The sequence below is a fragment of the Erinaceus europaeus genome, unplaced genomic scaffold, assembly GCF_950295315.1.
Source record: "Erinaceus europaeus unplaced genomic scaffold, mEriEur2.1 scaffold_1135, whole genome shotgun sequence".
Classification (NCBI taxonomy): Eukaryota; Metazoa; Chordata; class Mammalia; order Eulipotyphla; family Erinaceidae; genus Erinaceus; species Erinaceus europaeus.
Genome location: NW_026647526.1, coordinates 4,876 through 26,852, shown reverse-complemented (window position 1 = coordinate 26,852; position 21,977 = coordinate 4,876). Strand labels below are relative to the sequence as shown.

At 42.5% G+C, this 21,977-nt stretch overlaps 1 protein-coding gene across 1 annotated transcript; it reads right to left on the bottom strand.

Annotated features, from left to right (window-relative positions):
* Positions 1–1,468: 1,468 nt before the first annotated feature.
* LOC132536365 (multiple C2 and transmembrane domain-containing protein 2-like) lies at positions 1,469–12,711 on the bottom strand. Its single transcript, XM_060184111.1, has 3 exons — positions 12,584–12,711; positions 6,542–6,639; positions 1,469–4,224 (listed from the first exon to the last, which is right to left on the bottom strand). The coding sequence occupies exons 1-3, from the start codon at positions 12,708–12,710 to the stop codon at positions 4,156–4,158; spliced, it is 294 nt and encodes a 97-aa protein (XP_060040094.1). The 5' UTR covers position 12,711; the 3' UTR covers positions 1,469–4,155.
* Positions 12,712–21,977: the final 9,266 nt, after the last annotated feature.

Genomic DNA, 21,977 nt, shown 5'->3' with positions numbered 1-21,977 from the left:
TAGTCATCAGATAGTTTACCCCCAGTAGTAAGAATGCTCTTATGGGATTTTATAGATACTTAGTTATGAGAAATTAGCCCTTTGACAACAAAAGTGCTGCCCAAGTTTTAAAGTTAAGATTCTTCCAGCATCAGATTCTAAGCAGTGTTTCACATACCTTCTCAGCAAATGTTGCCTTTTTCTTACTTTATACACTCATGCCTGCCAGAGAAAAAGAAACACCTAAAGAAAGTGGGAGAAACAGTGAGTATACTGGAAAGAACAAGGTTTATTTTAAAAGATATGTTTGTGTATTTATTTTATTAAAGACACCAGACCAGAGCGGCACTCCATCATTTTTGGCAGTCCTGGAGCTTGAAATCCACGTGCACATGGAACACACTCCATCCCTGGCCACCAGAATGCTTTTTAGAACAAAAAACTTTGACTCTGACAATGCTGCGTCACTGCTTGAAAGCAGCTGTTTATAAGCAAGCAAGGTAGCTCACCCGGATAGTGCACTTGCTACTTGCGGTAGCACAGCAGGTTAAGCGCAGGTGGCGCAAAGCGCAAGGACTGGCTTAAGGATCCCAGTTCACGGCCCTGGCTCCCTACCTGCAGGGGAGTCGCTTCAAAGGCGGTGAAGCAGGTCTGCAGGTGTCTGTCTTTCTCTCCTCCTCTCTGTCTTCCCCTCCTCTCTCAATTTCTCTCTGTCCTATCCAACAGCAATAACAACAACAACAACAATAAACAACAAGGGCAACAAAAGGACAAAATTAGCTTCCAGGAGCAGTGGATTCTAGTGCAGGCACGGAGCCCCCAGGATACTAATAACCCTGGATACTGTGGCATCTTTCCCTCTGTCCCATCTCTATCAGAGAAAGTTCAGCCAGAAGCAACAAAGCCCCAGTGGTGACAAAAACAAACACAATCAAACAAAAAAGTTTCAATGTCTGGCTCTAAGAGAACTGAGCTTAATTTGTTTAAGTACATTTCAGCATTCAGATATGTCTTTCAAATGACAAAGATAAAGAACAGAATTGCTTTACATCCCACAAAGAAACACCTTTACCTCAGATGTGCACATGAAGACTTTAAATACTAGGCATCATTTTACTTAAAGGCTTTTAATTAGCAAGCCCCCAGTTCATATATATATCACACAATACAGTGTTTATATTTAGTGCAAAGGACAGACAGTGTTACTTTTTCAACTCTGTCCTTTGTTCCAAGACTCACACAGGGAAGTGTGAAAGAACAGTCATCTATGGCTCAGGCATTGAGATATGTATGGAGTGTCCTTTAGGTGCCAGAGAGGATGGGCTGCTCAGTGGAGGGCCACTGAGGCTGAGATCTCTGGTGAGCAAGAGCTATCGTAGCAGATTCCAGAGACAGATTCCAAGACATGAAAGTACAGAGGCAGAAGATGGAATCTCATCCAGCCCAAGGAACTAGAAAAACCTATATGGAAGCATCCTAAACACCCACCAACAAGTAACTGGATACAGAAGCTGTGTGATAGACACTCGGTGGGATACTACTGGGTCTTTAGAAAAGATGGCATACTGCCCTTAGGGACAAAATGGAAGGAAGTGAAAGATAGTCTGACAGTTTTATCTGGTAGTTTCATTCATGCACAGAATATAAATAACTAAAGCAAATGAATGTTCAAAAAAGAACAATAAAAACAAAACTGACTTCTTAGACTCTGAAAACTATGGTGGTATTCAGAGGCAATTCAGAGAGGAAGTAGGTAGGTGGAGGGGCCTTTTTGGTGTAATACTACAGAGACTTCTGTGGTGGGTAATTTGACACACATTCTCTTGCACACAACTATAACCCTAAATTTTATGACACTGTCAATCCATAGGGTCATACGCATGCCAGAGCAGTTGAACTATCTTGCCAGCCTGGAGTTAAAATTCTTAAAGACATGGCTGATGGAGAACTTAAGTCTATGATGCACTGCAGTGTAAACTGATGTTTGTAAGTCATTCAGGTCTACAAACTGTATGGGAGGTCTGAGGGGAAAACCAGGAGAGCTTGGCAGGACTTCAACATCCCTACTAAATTATCTTTAATTAGCTTATATGAATCCACACTCCATCAGTTTTATTTAAGGTGTTCTGTAATCTTTCATACAAGTGTCTCGTTCCTTGTACAAATATGAGCATTTCACTTAAAACTCACCCTCATTTTCAGTGTGCAGCTTCTACTTAATCAGTTAACAATTGTTTCCCAAATACCACTGGTTAAAGGTTGATTTGCTCCTGTTCCTGCATTCCAGCTGAATTGGGACATGTCCCAAACTTAGGGATGAGAAACTCATGTCATGTTACAGAGCCAATATGTCCAACTAAGGATACCCTCTTGTTTGACAAATCATTTCTTTTTGAAATTCTATAGCAAAAGGAATAACACTATTGGTACCACTTTTTTAAGTAAATAAGGGGTTATTTTGCTGCTGCGCGTTTTCATCCGGATGACTGATCTAATCTCACATGTCTGTTTAAAAATGTCTGACTTAGATCATTACAAAACGACAGACTATGATAAACTAGATGATACTTGAGAGTAAGACAATGAGGCATTGTTTACACAGAAGATTGAGTAACTGGTTTAACAAAAGAGGTTCTTTGGTGTCTATTATATGTACAACTAAGAAATTTACTGGAGCTTTTATAATTTCTGCAATGCTCTTTTTCAGCCAGCTTCATTAACTTGAAGTAAATCAAATCATGCAGAAATGTGGCTCAGTCAGAAAGCAACCCACGAAGATATAATATGAAGAAACACAGATATGAAATGATAAGGTTTAGAATCTTTGGCATTTTTCATAAACATACTTTTTAAGCGTATCAGTTTGCAAATGGGGGGGCATGGTGAAACTCACTTTTAAATCAAGTCTTCTTACCTAAACTGTTCTTTACAACACACACACATATGTCCATGCCCATATAAACATATATGGACACACACATATTTATATATATAATGCACATACAAAGTATGTATCCACATAAGATAGTCTGTACAAAACAAATATCACTTAAACAGAAATACATTTGCATACATTTTACATATGCACAAAATGGGTTTTTAAGTGTGCCAGATTTTCTCAAAGGAAGCCCTTGGTCAGCATTCTAGGAATGGGGTTCAGATTTATTTGTATTATGCATCAGCTTATTTTACTCTTGTGAGAAACAAGAGATCAATTTGGATGCCTCAATCATAAAAATCTTTTTGCCTTTTTCTTTCTGTCCCCAAATCTGACAAAAGAACTGATTGCAACAATCAGGTAAAACAGTCATAGTTATGGGTCCCTTGCTTCTTGGTCTTTATGTTTCTAAATTTTCTTAGGATCCATCTATTTATCGCCCTCCCTCAGCTCTACTGTTGAAATCTGAGTTTTAGAAAAATCAAGAAATAAAAAAGCCAGTAGAAATAGTATTTTAAGGCAACCAAATATTTTCATGAAACCTTCATTTGTCCAGGGAGTGAGCCCCAGGGACCTTTCTGGGACATCCATTGCCAGCAACGGACCATAGTGCAGGTTGCACCCAGCACCCAGAATGTCACTGATAACATTCTATATAGATGTTCAATACCCACCACAAGATACCCAAATAATTAAGCTAATCCTCATAATAATACAAAAAAAATTCCATCTGTAGTCTACATTATTGGGGTAAATGATTTCCAAAGACTTGCTAACTAAGAGAAGATAAAAATGCAGGTTCACATGAACAATAACCTGAAAGAAGTAGGGAGTGAAAAGAAATGAACTTTAAGGAGACTTTCCCAGGGGTGTGTGAACAAGTTCAGTTTCAAAGTTACTCTCCATGCAGGTGTTCTGTTCTCTGGGGTGTTCTCAGGGAGGATGTGCTGACCCGCGGAAGTCTGGCTTCCATTCCTAACTGAGATTGGGTGTTAAGACTTCCATAGTCTGGACGGTCTTCTTTTGCTAGGCTAAGACACTGTGCACCTAGGGCTCCCATGCAGGTGGATATGCACATGAGTGGCTGTGTGTGCACAAGTGTCTGCAAGTGTGCACATGAAGGGAGATAATTAATACAGAAGAGATTCCACACACAGGTACCAATGACTGGACACTAACATCCAACTACGTGATCCGTTAGTAGAACTGGGTGCTGGTGTCCCAAACTGGGATGAGTCCTAGAGAGCGCTGCGCTTCTTCCGAATGGGACTGTGGCTACTGCAGACTTTCAGTTCTGAGTACTGCACCTGTGAAAACAAGCAGACGTCACACGGGCTCTTCGGTAACCCTAGATGACCACAGCATGTGTTAATGGCTCCCCCAGGACAAACCAAGGCAGAGGAAGGAAGGTTCAAAGGTAATGAATCATTTTCTAAACACAGGAACATGGAGCGATTAATTGCAGGAAGGCTTTGAGGAGTTCAAGCACCATTTTTTGAAACCCAAATATTAAAAGCAGATTGTTTTCTGCTACCTGCTATGGACACTGTGAGGTGATTTTGAGCTGTGTGTGCCTGTTATCCACCACTAGAAAGCTTAATAAGTGCCTCATGGGAATGTTTATCTTAATATATGATACAGAAACTTACTAAGAATTATTCATTTAAAAATATCTCAAACTGGGGGGGAGGGAACCTCTACAAATTATATGTATTTATTTTGCCAGAGAGAGAAAAATGTGGAGACTGATACTAGACCCCTGACTTACATTTCTGCTTAAAACTGAATTGCACTTACAAGACATGTAACAGCTAAAACATCCATGATAAATATAATTCCCTGGGGGCCAAGAAACTTCTGTGCTACTGAAAAGTGCTCTTTTCATGGCTGGGGAAATGGCTCAAAAAGACTTAGTGGTAGATCTCACAACTTGCAGGTATGAAATCCTGGATTCAAATTCAGGTGCTATATATGCCAAAGTGATGCTCTGAAAAATCTCCCCCCCCCATCACAACAGTAAATAAGTAAACACATATCTTTAAAAAAAATAAACTGTTCTTACATTAAACATCTGCCTTGAATGCTCTTCTGCTGAGTATCTCTTGTCTTTCTACAAGACAAGTTGAACTGGGTAACTGCTCAGACAGCAGATGCCTGGACTGTGTAAGATGCTCTTGGGTGGGAATTCCCACTTCTCAGAGCTGCAGGTGCCAACTCTCACTGCAGAGTAGCTGATGGCACCTTGCAGATGTTGGCACGTGGGCTTGCACAGGCTGATGGTGGAATGCTACCTTTAACGTGTGGTATTATAGCCCACATGTGCTCACTGTTTAGCTTTTGTGCAAGACACCCCAAGAACATTGAGCCCATTATGTAAGTTGAGCCACATTTTAGTGAAAGGAGATTCATGAAAAAATAGCCCTTTGTATGTTTTCTGTAGCTCCCCATGGAAAGCAGGGAATAGATAGCATACATGTCACTGCATTGCAGGACAAACAGGGGGACGGAGACTGCTTCCTAGTCATGGACCACAAGTATTAATTAACACACAAGTTCATGTTTATAGAAGACATCTTCATTGCTAATTATATCATCAAATGAAGGTGAAAGACAGATAGCATCAACTTCTTTATTTTAATCTGGAGAACCTAGAAGAAAATGACAAGAAACTCCAGGGGCCTTCAGCCCTGCGTTTCTGCAATCCGCTCAGTCACAGGAAAACCAATTATGTCACCCTGGTCTGATGATGACAATCAATACTTGATTGGGGATTCTCTCAGCTCAGAAAGGATGGTGCCTTTGATCATCATTGTGATGCTATTTCACGCCACCATCTCCCCATCTATCTATTCTATGATTTCTGTTCTCCATGTGTGAAATCGTTGCTTGTACTCCTTCCTTGGGATTTACAGAAGTCTGGATCTGCAGGGGCTCAGATCGCTCTGCTCTCTGGGACTTTTTGCTATTGTTGCCTTGGTTAATCTCTACCTATCCACAGAAACAGGATGCTGCTAGACTGAGTGACCATTACCTGTGAAAAACGCTCTGATTGATCTCAAATGATTTCATGCCGTTTCTGGCTCTCTGTGTCTTACAGTAAGTGGGGGGTTCTGCCCTCAGCATCCCTGAGTCTTCAGAAGGAAAACGATAGACAGGAAGTCCGGGAGATAATTGGAGCAAACAAGATGAAAAGAGTAATCCTCTTGTCCCTCTACTTCTCCTGCAATTCCTGCCATCCCAAGGAGGGGGAAATTAAGCACTCCCCCCACAGCTTTGGATGGCATGCTCCCAGCTCACTGAGTCCCTCTTATCCTCTGGGGGGAGGCAAGCAATCAGAAAGGGGACAAACACCCTGGTTCGATAGCCGCGCAGTGTGAGTTCCATCCAGGTCATTCTTAAGTAGCTCTTTTTCAGGATAATTTTCCCCAATCATCTCATGCTTTGGACAAAGGTTTCCTTGCCACCTCCCTGCAAGCCAGGCCTCTTGAAAGATTTTCTGATTCGTTATCTCAATTACTCACACAAGCACAGCCTTGCACTCCTAGGGCTGCAGTGGGGGGAAGGGAAGGTAGCTCAGACTTCTATGTCGGAAGCCCCTGTTGGTGGTGACCATTCATTACATACCTTTTGAACATCAGATGGTACCCTGGAGAGGAAGTCTAGCAGCTCGTTATTGTCAATGGCATAGGGGTTTCGGAGTTTCTTAGTAAATTTATTTATGCCTGAAAAATAGAAACACAGGGAGAGCATTTAATCTATACGACTGTCTATCTACCTATGATCTATCTGCCAATCAACAATAGAAATGTTGTATATCTGCCTATCTACCTGTCTATATGTCTAGTTGTCTATCTCCTATTCTCTATATCTTGCTCTATCGAATCTTATCTATCTATCTATCTATCTATCTATCTATCTATCTATCTATTGTTTCTGTCTGTCTATAAGTCTAAAATCTTGTCTGACTGGGGAAGAGGAGCATTCACAAATAAAAATTAGTGTGAAAACAATTACTAGACCCCAAGCCAGGCATAAGTCGCTGGCATGTGGGATCACTCACAAAAGCCTTTTCTGAAAGCAAAGATGGGGGGATTGTGGAGAGGAGCTCTGCCTTCTTCAGCTGTGAAAATCCCATTACAATCCCAGCAGCAGGGCGGCAGAAACACTCTAAAACTGCAGCGCACATGGGCTTTTCGGGACGAGACTGATTAACAGCATCCTCAGTGAGGTGAGCCAGTGTCCCAGATGGGAAAAGGCCGACATCAGCCCCAACAAGTCCCAGCTTGGGGGCTCTGGACCAAGGTGGCAGTGAGAGGGTGGAGGAGGGCAGAAGCTGGTTTGTGTTGTTAAAGAGAGACTGTAGAAATCCCTCTCCCCCACTCCTCCTCATTTTCACAGGCGTCTCCCTTCGATGCAGAACAGAACTCGACATGTTGGTTGTGCATTGATGCCGTAGGAAACTGTGAAAAGTTATTATTGGAAAATTATCTGACTATGGTTTGCTAACTTAATTTATGGGCTGCTGCTTTGGTGTATGGGTCTGTCTAGGCAATGGAATCCAGGCTAATTTAGGGCTCAGACAATGACAATTAGAAGGTGGCTGGCCACTTAAAAAGGGCTGACTAGTGTCCCCTCCTTGTCATGTGTGCAGCCTCATGGGAGTGCCACTGTGGCACCAAGGGGAGCGTGATTTCTCATTCTCTCTCCTCTCTGCAAAAATCAGTCCAGGAGCAGCAAAATCACATATGTATAAGGCCCTTAGTTATATACATATACACGTCAATACTTCAGAAATCACCCCTTTTCGGTGGCGAAAGCTGTGTAAATGTCTCTAGAGGAAGTTCTGTTACTGGCTTCCTTGTCTAAGAGGACCTCCTAACCACTATGTGTCTTCCACCGTGCTCCTCAGAGCTGTAGTGCCTGTGTGCAAAGCTCACATGCTGTGGTCTTTTCCCTAAATGGTAACTCGTTTTTCATCTGGAGTTTTAGAAGCAAAAAGTTCAAGCAGCCCACTGAGTTGTGTTTTTTTTTTTTTTTCTTTTGGCCCTAGAGAACTGCTTTAACAAGGATTCTACCTAACTATGTTGTCTGTTCCAGTGGTGCTAAAAAAATTCTCACCTGGGGACCAAGGGGTACCTCACCAGGTAGGGTGTCTTGCCTTGCACATGGCTCAGGGGAAACTCCAGTGCTGTGGTCTCTAAATACCTTTTTTTTTTAGACAGAGACAGAGAAATTAAAAGAGAATGAAAGAGACCACAGCTTCCCAGCTTCCTTCAGTAAGGTGGGAGCTGGGCTCCAGCCCAGGTCACACACAGGGCAAAGCAGCACACTGCATAAGTGAGCTATTTTTCTGCTTATCTTTTGGTATGACGCAAATAGAATGAAAACTGTCAACCTGGGGACTGTAACGTCAAACATACATGGAGGACCAACAATGGAAAAACAAACAAGCAAAACAAAACAACCTCTCACCCAAGTTAGGCAGCAATGCCCCATACTGGCCTAGCTGTGAGGTCAAGGCCCCCACTGAACCATTCTAGGCTCCCCAACTGGTGAAAGGCTTGATGCACATTTTCCTTCATGAAACACTTCTTTTTCTTTCATCTAAGAACTGGTCTTCTTTCCTGGCACACAACTGACAAAATGTCAAACTCTGGGCATACCTTTGGATGGTCAGATTTACATCTGCTTTGCAAAGGGAGCCAGTCATTGTTCAGGAAGAGATGTTGGCTTGGTGGAAGAGGTGGGGAAAACTTCTTGAAAAAGGTCCTTTCTTTCACTATGCCTTTCCTCCCTCTACCCACCTCCCCAGCCAGCTTCATGTTTCTAGCTGAAATTCCCCTCCCGCGCTCCTTCAAACTAGAACACTCTCACTCTGTTATTCTAAAGACATTTAATTGTAGCATTGGCTTTTTGGCAAAAGGAAACAGACAAGGCAAAATGATGAAGGGAAAGGGAGACAAAGACGTATTGAGAAGAGATATATCTCCTATTGTTAATTATATATAGTGTGCGCATCTGGAGTCTTTACAATGAACAGCAAGGCAGGGATAATATCACAGCCGGTCAAAACACTGCATGCTCAGCCACTGAGAAGATGAAAAACCTGCGCAGTAGTTTGGATGCACCAATAAGGGCATAATATGTCCACAGTGCACTGTCTATGTTGGAATAAAAACTATCAGCTTGCATCCTCCAGAAGGACATATTATTTTAAAGTGTCACAGATTTGAATGTCAGTAATTCCACTATAGTGCCCACTGTGTGAGACCAAGGGTCAAGTGGAGAAGTCTTGCTAGTCTCTCCACAGGATTACAGGATCTTTCCTAACATATGGAATACCTACATTCCCTTTAGATGGCACTTCATCTAACAAAGTTACAGATACTAGGTATAGGGTAGCGTTTAGGGTACTGGGTATAGGTGTGCATGTATCCATAAGCTAGGAACAATTATATAACTCCAAGTAATAGTATTCAATAGTCCTTGATGATTAGACTTAGACATAATAAACCTGGAATCCTAGATATGGTGCCTAAAGAAGGCATCATAAATTCACTCATTGGTTAGACTTAGACCAAATTAGCTTGGCAATCTAACAGAAAGGCCCAAAGAGGACAGATCACCAAAAACTAATTCTGGTTGTGCTCAACAAATGACACTCAATGCTTAAACAACTGGGAGAAAGTCTAAGGTCATCAGATAAAGAAAGGACTAGAAAGTTGGATAAGGGCAAGAGACTGGCTCACTTAATAATGGCCCTTTCGGTCAATATCACACCACCTCATCACATGGGGCCCTAGTCTGGGAATCCTTGGATTCCCATACAAATATGATGGGCCTAGACCTCTCTGATGGATCCCTCTCTACACCACCACTGGTCAATTTTATCAGGAATGAAATCACAAGCCCTCTTGTGGGCCCTCTCAGAATCATGCCATCACCATAGAGGAGCTGCTGGGGTTCTTACCTTGCCACTCAAGGAAGACTGATCCTGAAATGAGTACAGCCTGCACTATTCCCAGTTGTGACCGTGAGCTGCAAGCTCAGACCAATAGGGACTTAGAGGTTATACAGGCTCTGGTGCTAAATATATACATATACATATACATATACATATACATATACATATACATATACATATACATATACATATACATATACATATACATATACATATACATGCCTTGGGTAGGATGGGTGGAAGTAAATAGTTATTTTTAAATATTTATTTATTTATTCCCTTTTGTTGCCCTTGTTGTTTTATTGTTGTTGTTGTTATTGTTGTCATCGTTGTTGGATAGGACAGAGAGAAATGGAGAGGGAAGGGGAAGACAGAGAGGGGGAGAGAAAGACAGACACCTGCAGACCTGCTTCACCACCTATGAAGCGACTCCCCTGCAGGTGGGGAGCCGGAGGCTCGAACAGGGATCCTTAGGCCTGTCCTTGCACTTTGCACCAAGTGTGCTTACCCGGTGCACTACCACCTGACTCCCATAAATAGTTAATTTGATCCATGGAATATTTTCAAGAATGGGAGCTAGTTTCTGCTCTAATTCAACTTTCTAGTCTTTTTCTCTACTCTGATAACATTTCTCATGCATTGTTTTTATCCAATTTCATGCAAGCTATCAAACTCAAGTAAAAACTACTATAGTCATGGGCCCCTAGAAACATGCCTAGCGTGGACTTCCTAGCTTTCTTCCACCCTAAGATCTCTGATCTCATCTGCTCTGTTCCTACTTTTTGGTTCCTTTTCATTAATCATTTTGTCTCACTCTATGTCCTGCCACCTTACAGACATCAAATTGCAGATGCTATCATGATTCCACCCTGACTTCTCTGGACAGACAACCACACCAATGTGTCCTCCCCTCTCCAGAGCCCTACCCCACTAAGGAACAATGGAGACAGGCTGGGGTATGGATCAAACTGCCAATGCCCAAGTCCAGTGGAGAATCAATTAAAGAAGCCAGAACTCGGGGATCGGGCAGTAGTGCAGCCGGTTAAGCACACGTGGTGCAAAGCGCAAGGACCGGCGTAAGGATCCCAGTTTGAGCCCCCGGCTCCCCACCTACAGGGGAGTCACTTCACAGGTGGTGAAGCAGGTCTGCAGGTGTCTGTGTTTCTTTCCCCCTTTCTGTCTTGCCCTCCTCTCTCCATTTCTCTCTGTTCTATCCAACAATGATGACATCAACAATAACAGTAATAACCACAAGGCTACAACAGCAAGGGCAACAAAAAGGGGAAAAAAATGGCCTCCAGGAGCAGTGGATTCATGGTGCAGGCACTGAGCCCCAGCAATAACCCTGTAGGAAAAAGAAAGCCAGAACTCCTACCTTCTGCGCCCCCCAAAAAACTTTGATCCATACTCCCAGTGGGGGAGAAGTGATAGGAGGAAGAGGGTAAGAAGCCTCTGAACTCCAGATCCATCAGATTCCAGAGTGAGGAAGAAAAGGGGAGAGACATTTGGTTGTAATAATAGGGTTGTGTGGCTTGGAGGGGAAGAGAGGATTGGACCTGAAAGAGAAAGGGGACAATTATGTATAAATGTAGACAGATAAGTTGTAGAGATGACAGTTATCCCATGTCTACAACCTTGGAAGAACTGTGGTGGTTTGCAATGGAGGGACTTGGGATTCAGAGCTCTACTGGTGGGAGCAGTGTGGAATTATACCCCTGTTGACATGCAATTTTGTAAATCAACATTGAATAGATAATAATAAAAAAAAAAAAAAGAAAATTTCAAAAGTGGCTCAGACAGAAAATGTTAGACAAAAAAAAAAAAAGACTAATGAAAGCCCCTGAGATGAATCTCTCAAAATGGACAAAAAACCACAGGGATCTAATCAACACACTTTCTTGTTACTTCTCAGAAGAATACGTTAACATCTGATGATCCCTAAGAGTAGTCCTGGCTGATTTATGGCAAAAGAATCTTATTGTATCAACCCAGAGCCCACCTAGTAACAGTCACCAATATTCACAGAGCTGCTTGCTTTTTGTCCATTTGCTGCCTTGAGCAACAAATCAAGTCATGATGCTGATTTTCAAGTCTGCCATTTTGTTTCAACTTAAGAAAAAAAAAGCCGGTAGTAGGAGATATTAAATGGGCACACTGTTTTCTCTGGTAAAGCAGTTTTTGCTCTTGCGCACACTGGTTAGGCAGCCACCCAGTGTACTCCCACCCCCTTTCAACCCCTCCCCCTGCTCTGGATTTAAGTAGAGTTGGGTTATTTTTCCTCCATGTGAAATGAAGTGTCAGGGACAAACTGGCAGCATCCTGATCTCCTTTACATAATATAAAGGGCAAGATGCAGGTGTTTGCTCACTGTTAGAATAACTGTTTCCTGAACATTTCTGGGCCACAGCAATATATTATTCAAGAGTATTCATGGCTGTGAAAGCCTGAAGGGAAATCGCAGGCACAATCACATTTTTATTTGATTGCAATTATGCAAGAGGCCTATAAATATCTATGCTGATCGTTCATGCAACTGGCCTTTCTAGGGAGGTCCTGGAAGTTTTTGTTCCCAAAATGCTTTCCCTAATCTCCTGTTTAATTGCCAGCAAGAGCACATTTAAAGTTTATGGTTGCACTTAAAAAATGAGTAATTGGGTCTTACCTGGAATTGATTGCTAGTGGAAGGACCAGGCCAAACTTACCCCAGATTAAAACGATGTACCGAAGTGGGATGAGATACAAAGTGACGGTTGCCACTGCCAGTATCAGACAGGCCAGGAAGGAAAGGAATGGGACCGTCCAGTTAAATGTGCTGTAGATGAACCACATCCATGTCAGTGCCTCTGATGCTCAGAGAACAGTGATTCATTTTGGCATGTTTATTTCTTAGTTATACAAGTGAAAAACAAAAAAAAGGTCAGTTGGAAAGCTTTATTCAAAAAAACAAAAACAACAACAACAAAACCCTGGAGATAAAAGTCTGCCAAATGGGTTGAGACAGAAAGAACATTCTTTGGGAGAAGGTCACAAGACCAGTCTCCATGCAACTTGCCAGATTCTTGGTGACATTGCCTTCCTGGAACTCACAGACCCATAGAGATGATTTTTGGCTCTCCAAAGTGATTAAAAACTGTAGTACTGTCACCATGGCTCCATGTATGGGGAGTTTCAAAACTATAGGTTAGTTAGGTCACTTGGAAGTCAATACTTTTCTCTCCCTTGACATATAGTTGCCAGTAAATACTTAGAACGAGTGATTAGTGAGACTGAGTGAATTTATTTCACTCCTGAAAATGAACTTATGGTCTAGGAGGTAGTACAGTGGATAAGCCATTGGACTTTCAACCATAAGGTCCTGAGTTCAATCCCTGACGGCACATATACCAGAGTGATATCTAGATTTTTCTCTCCAATCATTTCTCATGAATAAATAAATCTTTACAAAATGAACTTATGATCTTGCTTACATGCCTTTTTCCTTTGGCAGAGTAAGCTCAGAGAGATGATCTGACCCCAGGTTTAAAACAATCCAAATTCCCCCAGTTCATAGTTCCCTGGAAGTCCTCACATCCCTTCACTTGCCTGATGGGTCCTACACTGTTCACCTGCATTCATTTCTCAAGTGAAATAACCTCTCTGCTTACCCACGGAGTGCTGCTCCCCTCCAAGTTGAGGTCTCACTTAGGCTGTCTCCCCCTTCTCCCTGCTGCTCAGCTGTTAACCTATTCAGAGACACCACCTCAAAGGCTATTCTTTTCTCTGCAAGATGATAACAAATGACCCAGCTTCCAATTCTGCAAATTCATTTATCATCATCCTTCCTTTAATACAATGTTTGCATTGCAAAACTAGAGAATTTTCTCTGGCTTCTTGATGATATTCAACCCCAGTACCTAGCACAATGCACAGCACACAGTAGTTGCTCAAGATATAATTTTTTAAAAAATTGTTATTGCCACTGGGGCTCAGTGCATTGCCCAATGATCCCAGTAAATAACTTTTCCTGTTTTTTCTTTTTAAGTTTTTGACAGAGAAAAATTGAGAGGGAAAGGGGAGGTGGAGAGAGAGAGAGAGAGAGAGAGAGAGAGAGGGAGAAAATAGACACCTACAGCACTACTTCACCACTCTGAAGCTTCCTCTCTTCAGCTGGGGAGTGGGGGCTTGAACCTGCGTCCTAGGTATGGTAGCATACCTGGTTCTACCAGGTGCAACATGGCCAGGCCCCACTGCACAACAAATTCCAATGGAAGAGGGGATTCTAGGAAGCATAAAGGTGGAGAAAGTTGAAATATAAGGTGCTCTTTACTTTCATCTCTAAAGGGCTTTGATGGGAACAGATCTGCCCACTGGAAGAGGAAATTCCCTCCCCCAGAGAAGACAAGTCCTCTGCAGGATTCTCCCCAAGGATGACTATCAGTCTGGCAGTGGGAGAACTCATTTTTTTCTAGGCAAATACATCTCAGCCAACAACCTCTATCTGTAATGGCCACCTCAGAGACCAGACAGGAGGCATTAAAAATTAAACAACTGAGAAGTCCATTGGCTTCCAATCTCAGGTTTATAGACAGGAAAATGCTTAAGGACAGGTGTTCTGTGTAGCAGAGATGGCCTCAGAGAGACATTTCTCTTGATTCTAATTTTTAATTGACTTTCATTTTCAGTGTTTCATCCTGTTTTCTGCCCCTGAGGAAATGGTACATATATGATAAAAGTTCATCGCTGATTCCAGTCTGTCCAGGCCATATCGCAGCTTAGCTACAGGAGACTCTTTTTTAAAGATGCCCCCTTCTCAGAGTTGCATTGCTACCACCCTGTTGAATTGGATGTTCTCAATACAAGACCTGACTGCAGCTCCTAGAGCTAACTGAGGGGTGCTGCTCCATGGCATCCTGACAGTCCCCTAGTTAGCTCTTCCCCAGCACTGTGGAACAGCATTCCTCCCAGCTCAGGGTCTCCGCCCTCCCCTGCCAGACACACCAGTGAGGATGATTTATTCAGTATTTATGGACAGTAAAACAGACACAAGCCAAGCCTTGAAAATGTGTGCCACCATTATTATGTCACATTAAGAACATATTCTGTTCACCTGGGAAGATAGCATAATGATTGTACTTTTATGCCTAAAGTTCTGATGTCCCAGGTTCAATCCCCAGCACCATCATAAACCAGACTTGAGCTGAGCTCTCCCTCTCTCTCTCTCTCTCTCTCTCTCTCTCTCTCTGTGTGTGTGTGTCTAGCTCCCTCATTAAAAATAAATAAAAAATAAAATACTTAAAGGAGATGGGTGGTGGTACACTCAGTAGAACACATATGTTGCAATGTTCATGGACTTGGCTTCAAGTCCCTGGTCCCTACCTGCAGGAAAAAACTTTATGAGTGGTGAAACATTGCTATAGGCATCTCTCTCTCTCTCTCTCTCTCTCTCCCTCCTTCCCTCCCTCCCTCCCCTGTCCCTGTTAATTTAACTGTCTATCCAAAATTACAAAACTTAAAACATTAATAGTAATATATCCTATTCTGAATTGGATTCAGATCACAATTAAACTATATACACACATAACTGTATATTAATACATATCTGTATGTCCATAATTACACAGTACTGAATTATATGTGTCAATGTCCATATATAATACTATCTTCACAGTCATTCATACCTATAAGCAAGTCTTATGTGGTTTTACTCTAATGCTCTTCCAAGTTCATGTTCTCACCTAATTCTCACAACTACTGTAGGAGATGACAGGTAAATTCAAGTCAGTACAAGACAATTTTGATAGAAGTCAAGATAAGTAATGCTCAGAGAGGTCAAGAAACTAGCCAAAATTCACACAGCTGTGAGCATCAGGGCTGAGATTTGGAACCAAACAGTCTGACTCCAGACCCTCTGTTCTTTGGCACTCAAGACTAAAGTTGACTGAAACATGAAGAAGAAAGGATGGATAAGGAAAAATGATTGGGAGATAGACTACAACCTAGATTGTGATGGTTCTTAAAATGTCATGAGGTGTCCTTTAGACTTTATTCTGGCAAGTCATCTCGAAATACCAGGATTTGGAAAGATGTTTTGAATAAAGGGACTCAAAGCTTTACTTCTTCACACTAGCACTATCATTGATTATGATCCATGTATACGCATGTGTCTATGTGACTGTATATAAGTTTAATGCATATGAGTAACTATATATAGATTTAAGTGATTACATTAGTATCAAAGCTGTATCTATACTATCACATATACATATATATGTGTAAGTAACTATATACACATGTGTGTTTGCTACTTATTACACGATTTCCTTCACTAGATGAGCTTGCCACCTGGATGGGCCCTTGTCTCTTGCCACATCTTCAATGACTACAACTCACAAAAGTCATTTACTACACTTTGTGAATATGCCAAAGACACCAGATTTGAAGCTCTAATGCCAACCCAAACATGACCACTGGGATTCCTGTAGACAGTCTCTCCATTCTAGCACAGTGATGCTGATCAAACACAGCCTCCTAGAACCTGCTCCATCCAGCTCCACTCACCTCTCATCCCGATTTGGAATATAAATAGTCCACACTCAGTTTCCTGGTAAATAAGATGCCTACTTTTGGTCAGGTGATTAAACCATACCTCTATGGACTATGTGATCTTACAGGGACTCATATTGAAATAGGTCATCTTTGCCTAGACGCTGTGCAACTCCCCTGACATTCTGTATCACATACAACTATGTGATACTATTCTTTTGAATAATAAAGGAAAATACAAAATAAAAAGAAATCCAAGAACCTGTATCTGAACTCAGTCCTCCCCATACACACCAACCCTTGTTTCATGCTTCCTCTGAATGCTCCACACTTAGTCCAGAGCACTTAACCTTCCCTTGGATATTTTTATGCTCCATTTTCTGTGCCATTATGAAGCAGAAGGAAGTGAATGGAGTTCCCTCTGGATGGGCACTGCCACCCCCTTGATGTATTTTTGCATACCCCCACCCCCCAGAGGGAAGCACTGGCAAAGAGAGTGAAGGTGTTTTCAAGTTAAATGCACTTCAGAAAGGCAGGTAGGCAGGAGGAAATGCCTTTGGCTGGGAACACCAAAACAGTAAAGCAGCTACAACTGATCCATCTAGACAACAGTACTTACTTAGTAGTAAAACATATCAGAACAAGACCAGGTTAGCAATCTTGTTCACACCCCCCCTGGGGCCTCCTGCTTCCCCTTTCAAACACTTATCACAGGAAACCACTTTCTGAAGTTGGCTTTCAAGGATATTGCTCAGTTGTCTAGTAGCCTCTATCACTCCTTTTACTCACACATGTGCAGCTGGAGGCAGGTTCATCATCAAACACATCCACATCCGATTCTCATGGGATGAGGGGGTTCATTCCACTTAAAGATTTGAAGAGACACTTCCCAAACGACTCACTGCTGACCAAGTGATGTTGGGAGCCAAGTCAGGAGGGCTAGAGATGGCTAGGGAGCTGATTTTCCCATCTCTCCATAAAACCACTGGGTTTACTCAGGATGTGATAGTCTCCAAAAGCAAAGAGACAGAAGTAGCACTGTCAACCTCTTAAGACTTAGGCTTTGGTGTACTGCACCAAAGTAAAGGACTCTGGTGGGCGGGGGGTGGGGGGGAGAATGTTGTGTGTTCAGGTCCTGGAACATGATGGCAGAGGAGGACCTAGGTGGTATGATGTGGAAAACTGAGAAATGCTACACATGTATACATGTGCCAACTACTGTATTTTACTGTCTGCTATAAACCATTAATCCCTCAAATGAAAGAAGGAAGGAAGGAAGGAAGGAAGGAAGGAAGGAAGGAAGGAAGGAAGGAAGGAAGGAGGGGTAACCACAGCTGGGAAACTGTAACCCAACAGGAAAGACAGGCGATCTCAGCCAATTATTGGGAAACTAGCCCTACCTGTGAGGAACATCAAGACTCATAAGTAAGCCCTTTTTCCTTCTCTGCACATTGCTTAGGGAATCTGTCTCCATGAGCTATCTTTGCAACTTAATATCAACTCTGAATAACTTCTACCTCACTTTTTTGCAATAAACAGGTTTATATTTTTCATACCTGGAAAAAAGACGTAGATACAAGGGGGCAGCTGATAGCAAAACTTACAGGCACACAGTACAGTGCACGAGGACCTCGGTCCCCACCTGCAAGGAGGAAGCTTCACAAGTAGCACTGCAGGTCTTGGTGTCTCCCACCCTCCCTCCCATCCTCCTCTCCTTCTCCCCCTTCCTTTCCAATTTCTGTCTCTATCTTAAATATATTTTTTCAATAACCATATGGTACATGTGCTGCTGCAGAATCAAACTCAGGACCACATGCTTGAGAGCCCAACACTATCTGCTGTGTCACCTCCTGGTCCACTAAATAAATATTAAAAGAAAAAGCACTATCTTTAAAAAGATAAAGACTTGAGCTCAAACAGTGACTGTGAGGGGTCCTACTATATCCTAAAACTGTGTTGAAGTATTAAGCACCAGTAACCTCAGAACAGGACGTTATTTGGGAATAGGTTATTTGCAAAGCTACTTAAAATGAGGTCATTGGGTGGACTTTACTCCAATATATCTGACATCCTTTTCCTTAGGGGACACTGAGCACAGGCATACACAGAGAAGACAGTAGGGCAGCACACTGGGATAACCCATTGTGACGATAAAGTCAGCTTGAAACAAGATTGACATGATGTGCCTCCAAACTCAAGGCTGGCAATAAACCACCACCACAAGCTAGAGGAGAAAAGTGAGATCAATTTGCTCCTGGAGTCAGCAGGAGAAACCAGCTCAACCAGTACTTTTTCTCCTCTCTCTCTCTCTCTCTCTCTCTCTCTCTCTCTCTCTCTCAGCTTTAATACTGATTTACAAAGTTGTAAGGTAATAAAGGTATATAATTCCATACAGTTCCCAGAGTTGTGCATCCCACTATTGGAAACTAGTAGTTCTCCCAAGGTCACTGATACAGAATGATCCTACAACTACATATATACACATATATATATTCTCCATTTTTAATGCTCCTGACTTCCTTTCTGTTCACCCCTATACCTATTACTACTTCCAAGTGTCTTTCCTTTTTTTCCTCTTTTTACTCAGATAAGGGATACCACATCTGGTTTCCTCTGGTGTTTCCTAGATGCACTTCCCTTTCATTGATTCTATAAAAACAAGATTCCTGGTGATCAACGCTTCAGGTCCTGCCTAGCCAGCACTTGTTCCTGGACTTCTAACCTCCAGGATAGTGAGAATAAATGTCTGTTGCTGAAACCACCCTGACTGAAGTGCTCTGCCATAGCCATCCAGGAAACAAACGAACTGACAGGACATCACGACTGGCCCAAAGCCAGCCTCAGGCAGCCGACTTACGGGGATGCTCAGGAGAGGTCTCAGAAGCCTTGGTCATCGAGAGAGAGCTCACTATTAATATGGAAGCTGAAGTTTTAGTTCTCTTGTTTTGTACTATTTTACCAGTGCCTAATAGCTAAGTGGCATTTACAAATGTTCACTGAAATATTTATTGGTGTTTTTGAATATTCAAAATAATAAATTAAACTATTTATTGAAAGAAAGAAGATTGCTTTTTCTTACTCAATCTGACAAAGCTGCCCTCAATAGCATAACACCTATCTTTAGCTTTTAGTAAATGGACAAAACAGTAATCATTTCATTTTTTAAAAGATTTATATTATATATCTACTAATGAGAAAGAGAGAGAGAGAGAAAAAGAGAGAGAGAGAGAAAAAGAGAGAGAGAGAGAGAGAGCCAGAGCATCACTCTGGCACATGTGTGATGCTGGGGATCAAACCAGGACTTGATGCTTGAGAGCTCAATAAGCCTTATGCACTTCGTAAGAGTAACTGAGTCACAGAACGTTACAGACATGCCTGACCACCCCACTCACTCAGCCCTTAGTCACTGTTTGTATAGGGAAAGGGACTTAAGATATTAATTTCTGTTCTAGAAACTGATAAAACTGCCAAAGAATTGGGTGGACATGGTATTTCTATCTTTTCATTACTAGGACAGGAAACTTCATTGAGAAGCTCTTACTGGCAAGTGCATGTCTGTGCATTTGACCATATGAGACAAGAGCGACAAGAGCATGTTTAGTTGAGACGTCACCATGGTGAGGCTGAGAAACGGACACTTCATACAGTTCTCAACATTGTGTGTGTTTTCTCTCTCTCTCTCTCTCTCTCTCTCTCTCACACACACACACACACACACACACACACACACACACACACACACACACACACATCATAAGAAAAGGAGGACAGGAGATGAAAAGATGGAGGTAGAGAAGCAGCAGAATGGGTGAGGGGTGATGGAGAAGAGGGGGTGGTATACCTGGTAGAGCTCAGAAGTTACTATGCTCAGTGACTCAGGCTCAGGCCCCTGGTCCCCAACTGTAGGGGAAGCTTCAGAAGAGTTGGGCTAGTACTGCAGATTTCTCCTTATCTTGGTCTCTCCCCATCTCTCTCATCATTTCTGAGTCTATCAGAGAAAAAGGGAAATGGGTACGGAAAGCAATCGAGTTTTGCAGGCACCAAGCCCCAGTGATAACTCTGGTGGGGTGGGGGTTGGGAGAAGAAAGAAAAAAGAAGAGGAAGATGGAGAGGGGGAAGAGGAAAGAAGATAGAGGGAAGGAAACAGCAGTTATTATTTAGGCCCTACTATCTCCTGGTGCTTTCTTTACACATGCTGCCTCATTTAATCAGATTTTGCAATTCCTTTGTCTGAGGTATCATTTTCCCTGTTGTATAAGCTGAGGAACTGAGGCTCAGAAGCATTATATATTTTGCACCCAAAACTCACCACCAGAGAATGGTGAAAGTGAGATCCAAATTCAAGTTCACACAGCTCTGAAGTGTGTGTTTTTTCCACCAAGACTATGCTGAGCTGCCCTAGCCTCATGGATGAGCTCACCACATACCACAAAGTGCTAGGGTCACACAGATACGAGCCCAGGAGTTCAAGAAGACAGTTACTACGTCTCTGGGGAGGGCAGCATAAGCAATGAAAATTCTGTCTCTGGCATCTTCTTTATTATTTTATTTTTGGAACGCACTGCTTTATCCTAGGAATTCAAAGAACACACACTCATTCCCCAAAGTGCATGAAACTCACTGGCCAATTTCATACCAATTCACTCACACTTTCTAACTCAGTGCTATTCCGCTTAAACATACTGTCAGCAGTTTCTTAATAACTGTGGTCTCCGGGGCAAACCATGTGAAATGTATCAGTTTCTATTTCAGACTGACAAAGGCATGAAAGAATAGGACACCCTGTCACTGCACTAGCAGGCTGACTTTTCCTGGCCAGAATCTCTTTCTACGTTGGTTCAGGCCCCAGAAACCACTCACTGCACTCCCCCTGGCCTTCACTGCTTGAAATTAGAGGCCTTGGGGTCTGGAGGAAGAAGGAATGGGAGAGGGAGGGATGGGGGACAGGAGGGCATTGCTGATAAGAACAAAGACTGCTAACTCCGGAAACCCAAGAGGCTCTGACTTCCAGCAACATAAAAAGCACGGCAAGAAGGAGGATTACTGGAACTTCCTTGTTTTGTGGGGTGGCCCAGTCATAATGGGGCTGTGGTTACACAGCAAAGGCTCATTAAGACAATGAATAAACCACAGACACTGTAACTAGAAGTTCTCTGTGGCTGTACACTTTGTGGAGAGACAAGGATGCTGGGTCCCTGCCTCCTGCCATTTGTTAGCCAGCTTCCAGATAGATGACAAGATGGGTTTAGAAAAAGAAATGCAGGCATCTCTTGCAATCTGTCCAGGATGAGGGTGGAGAGAAGTTAAGACATTTGGGTGCTAGGGGGAAAAAAAAAAAAGCACCTTCATGGGAGTTCTCAATGAGTTCTGAATTCTGAATTCCTTTCCATGTTCAGAGCACAATTTTCTGTGGGTTCTTGAGAAGTGTCTTAGTACAGGAATTGGGTAGTAGTGCAGGTGGCGCAAAGTGCAAGGACTGGAGTAAGGATCCAGGTTTGAGACCCTGGCTCCCCACCTGCAGGGGAGTCGCTTCACAGGTGGTGAAGCAGGTCTGCAGGTGTCTGTCTTTCTCTG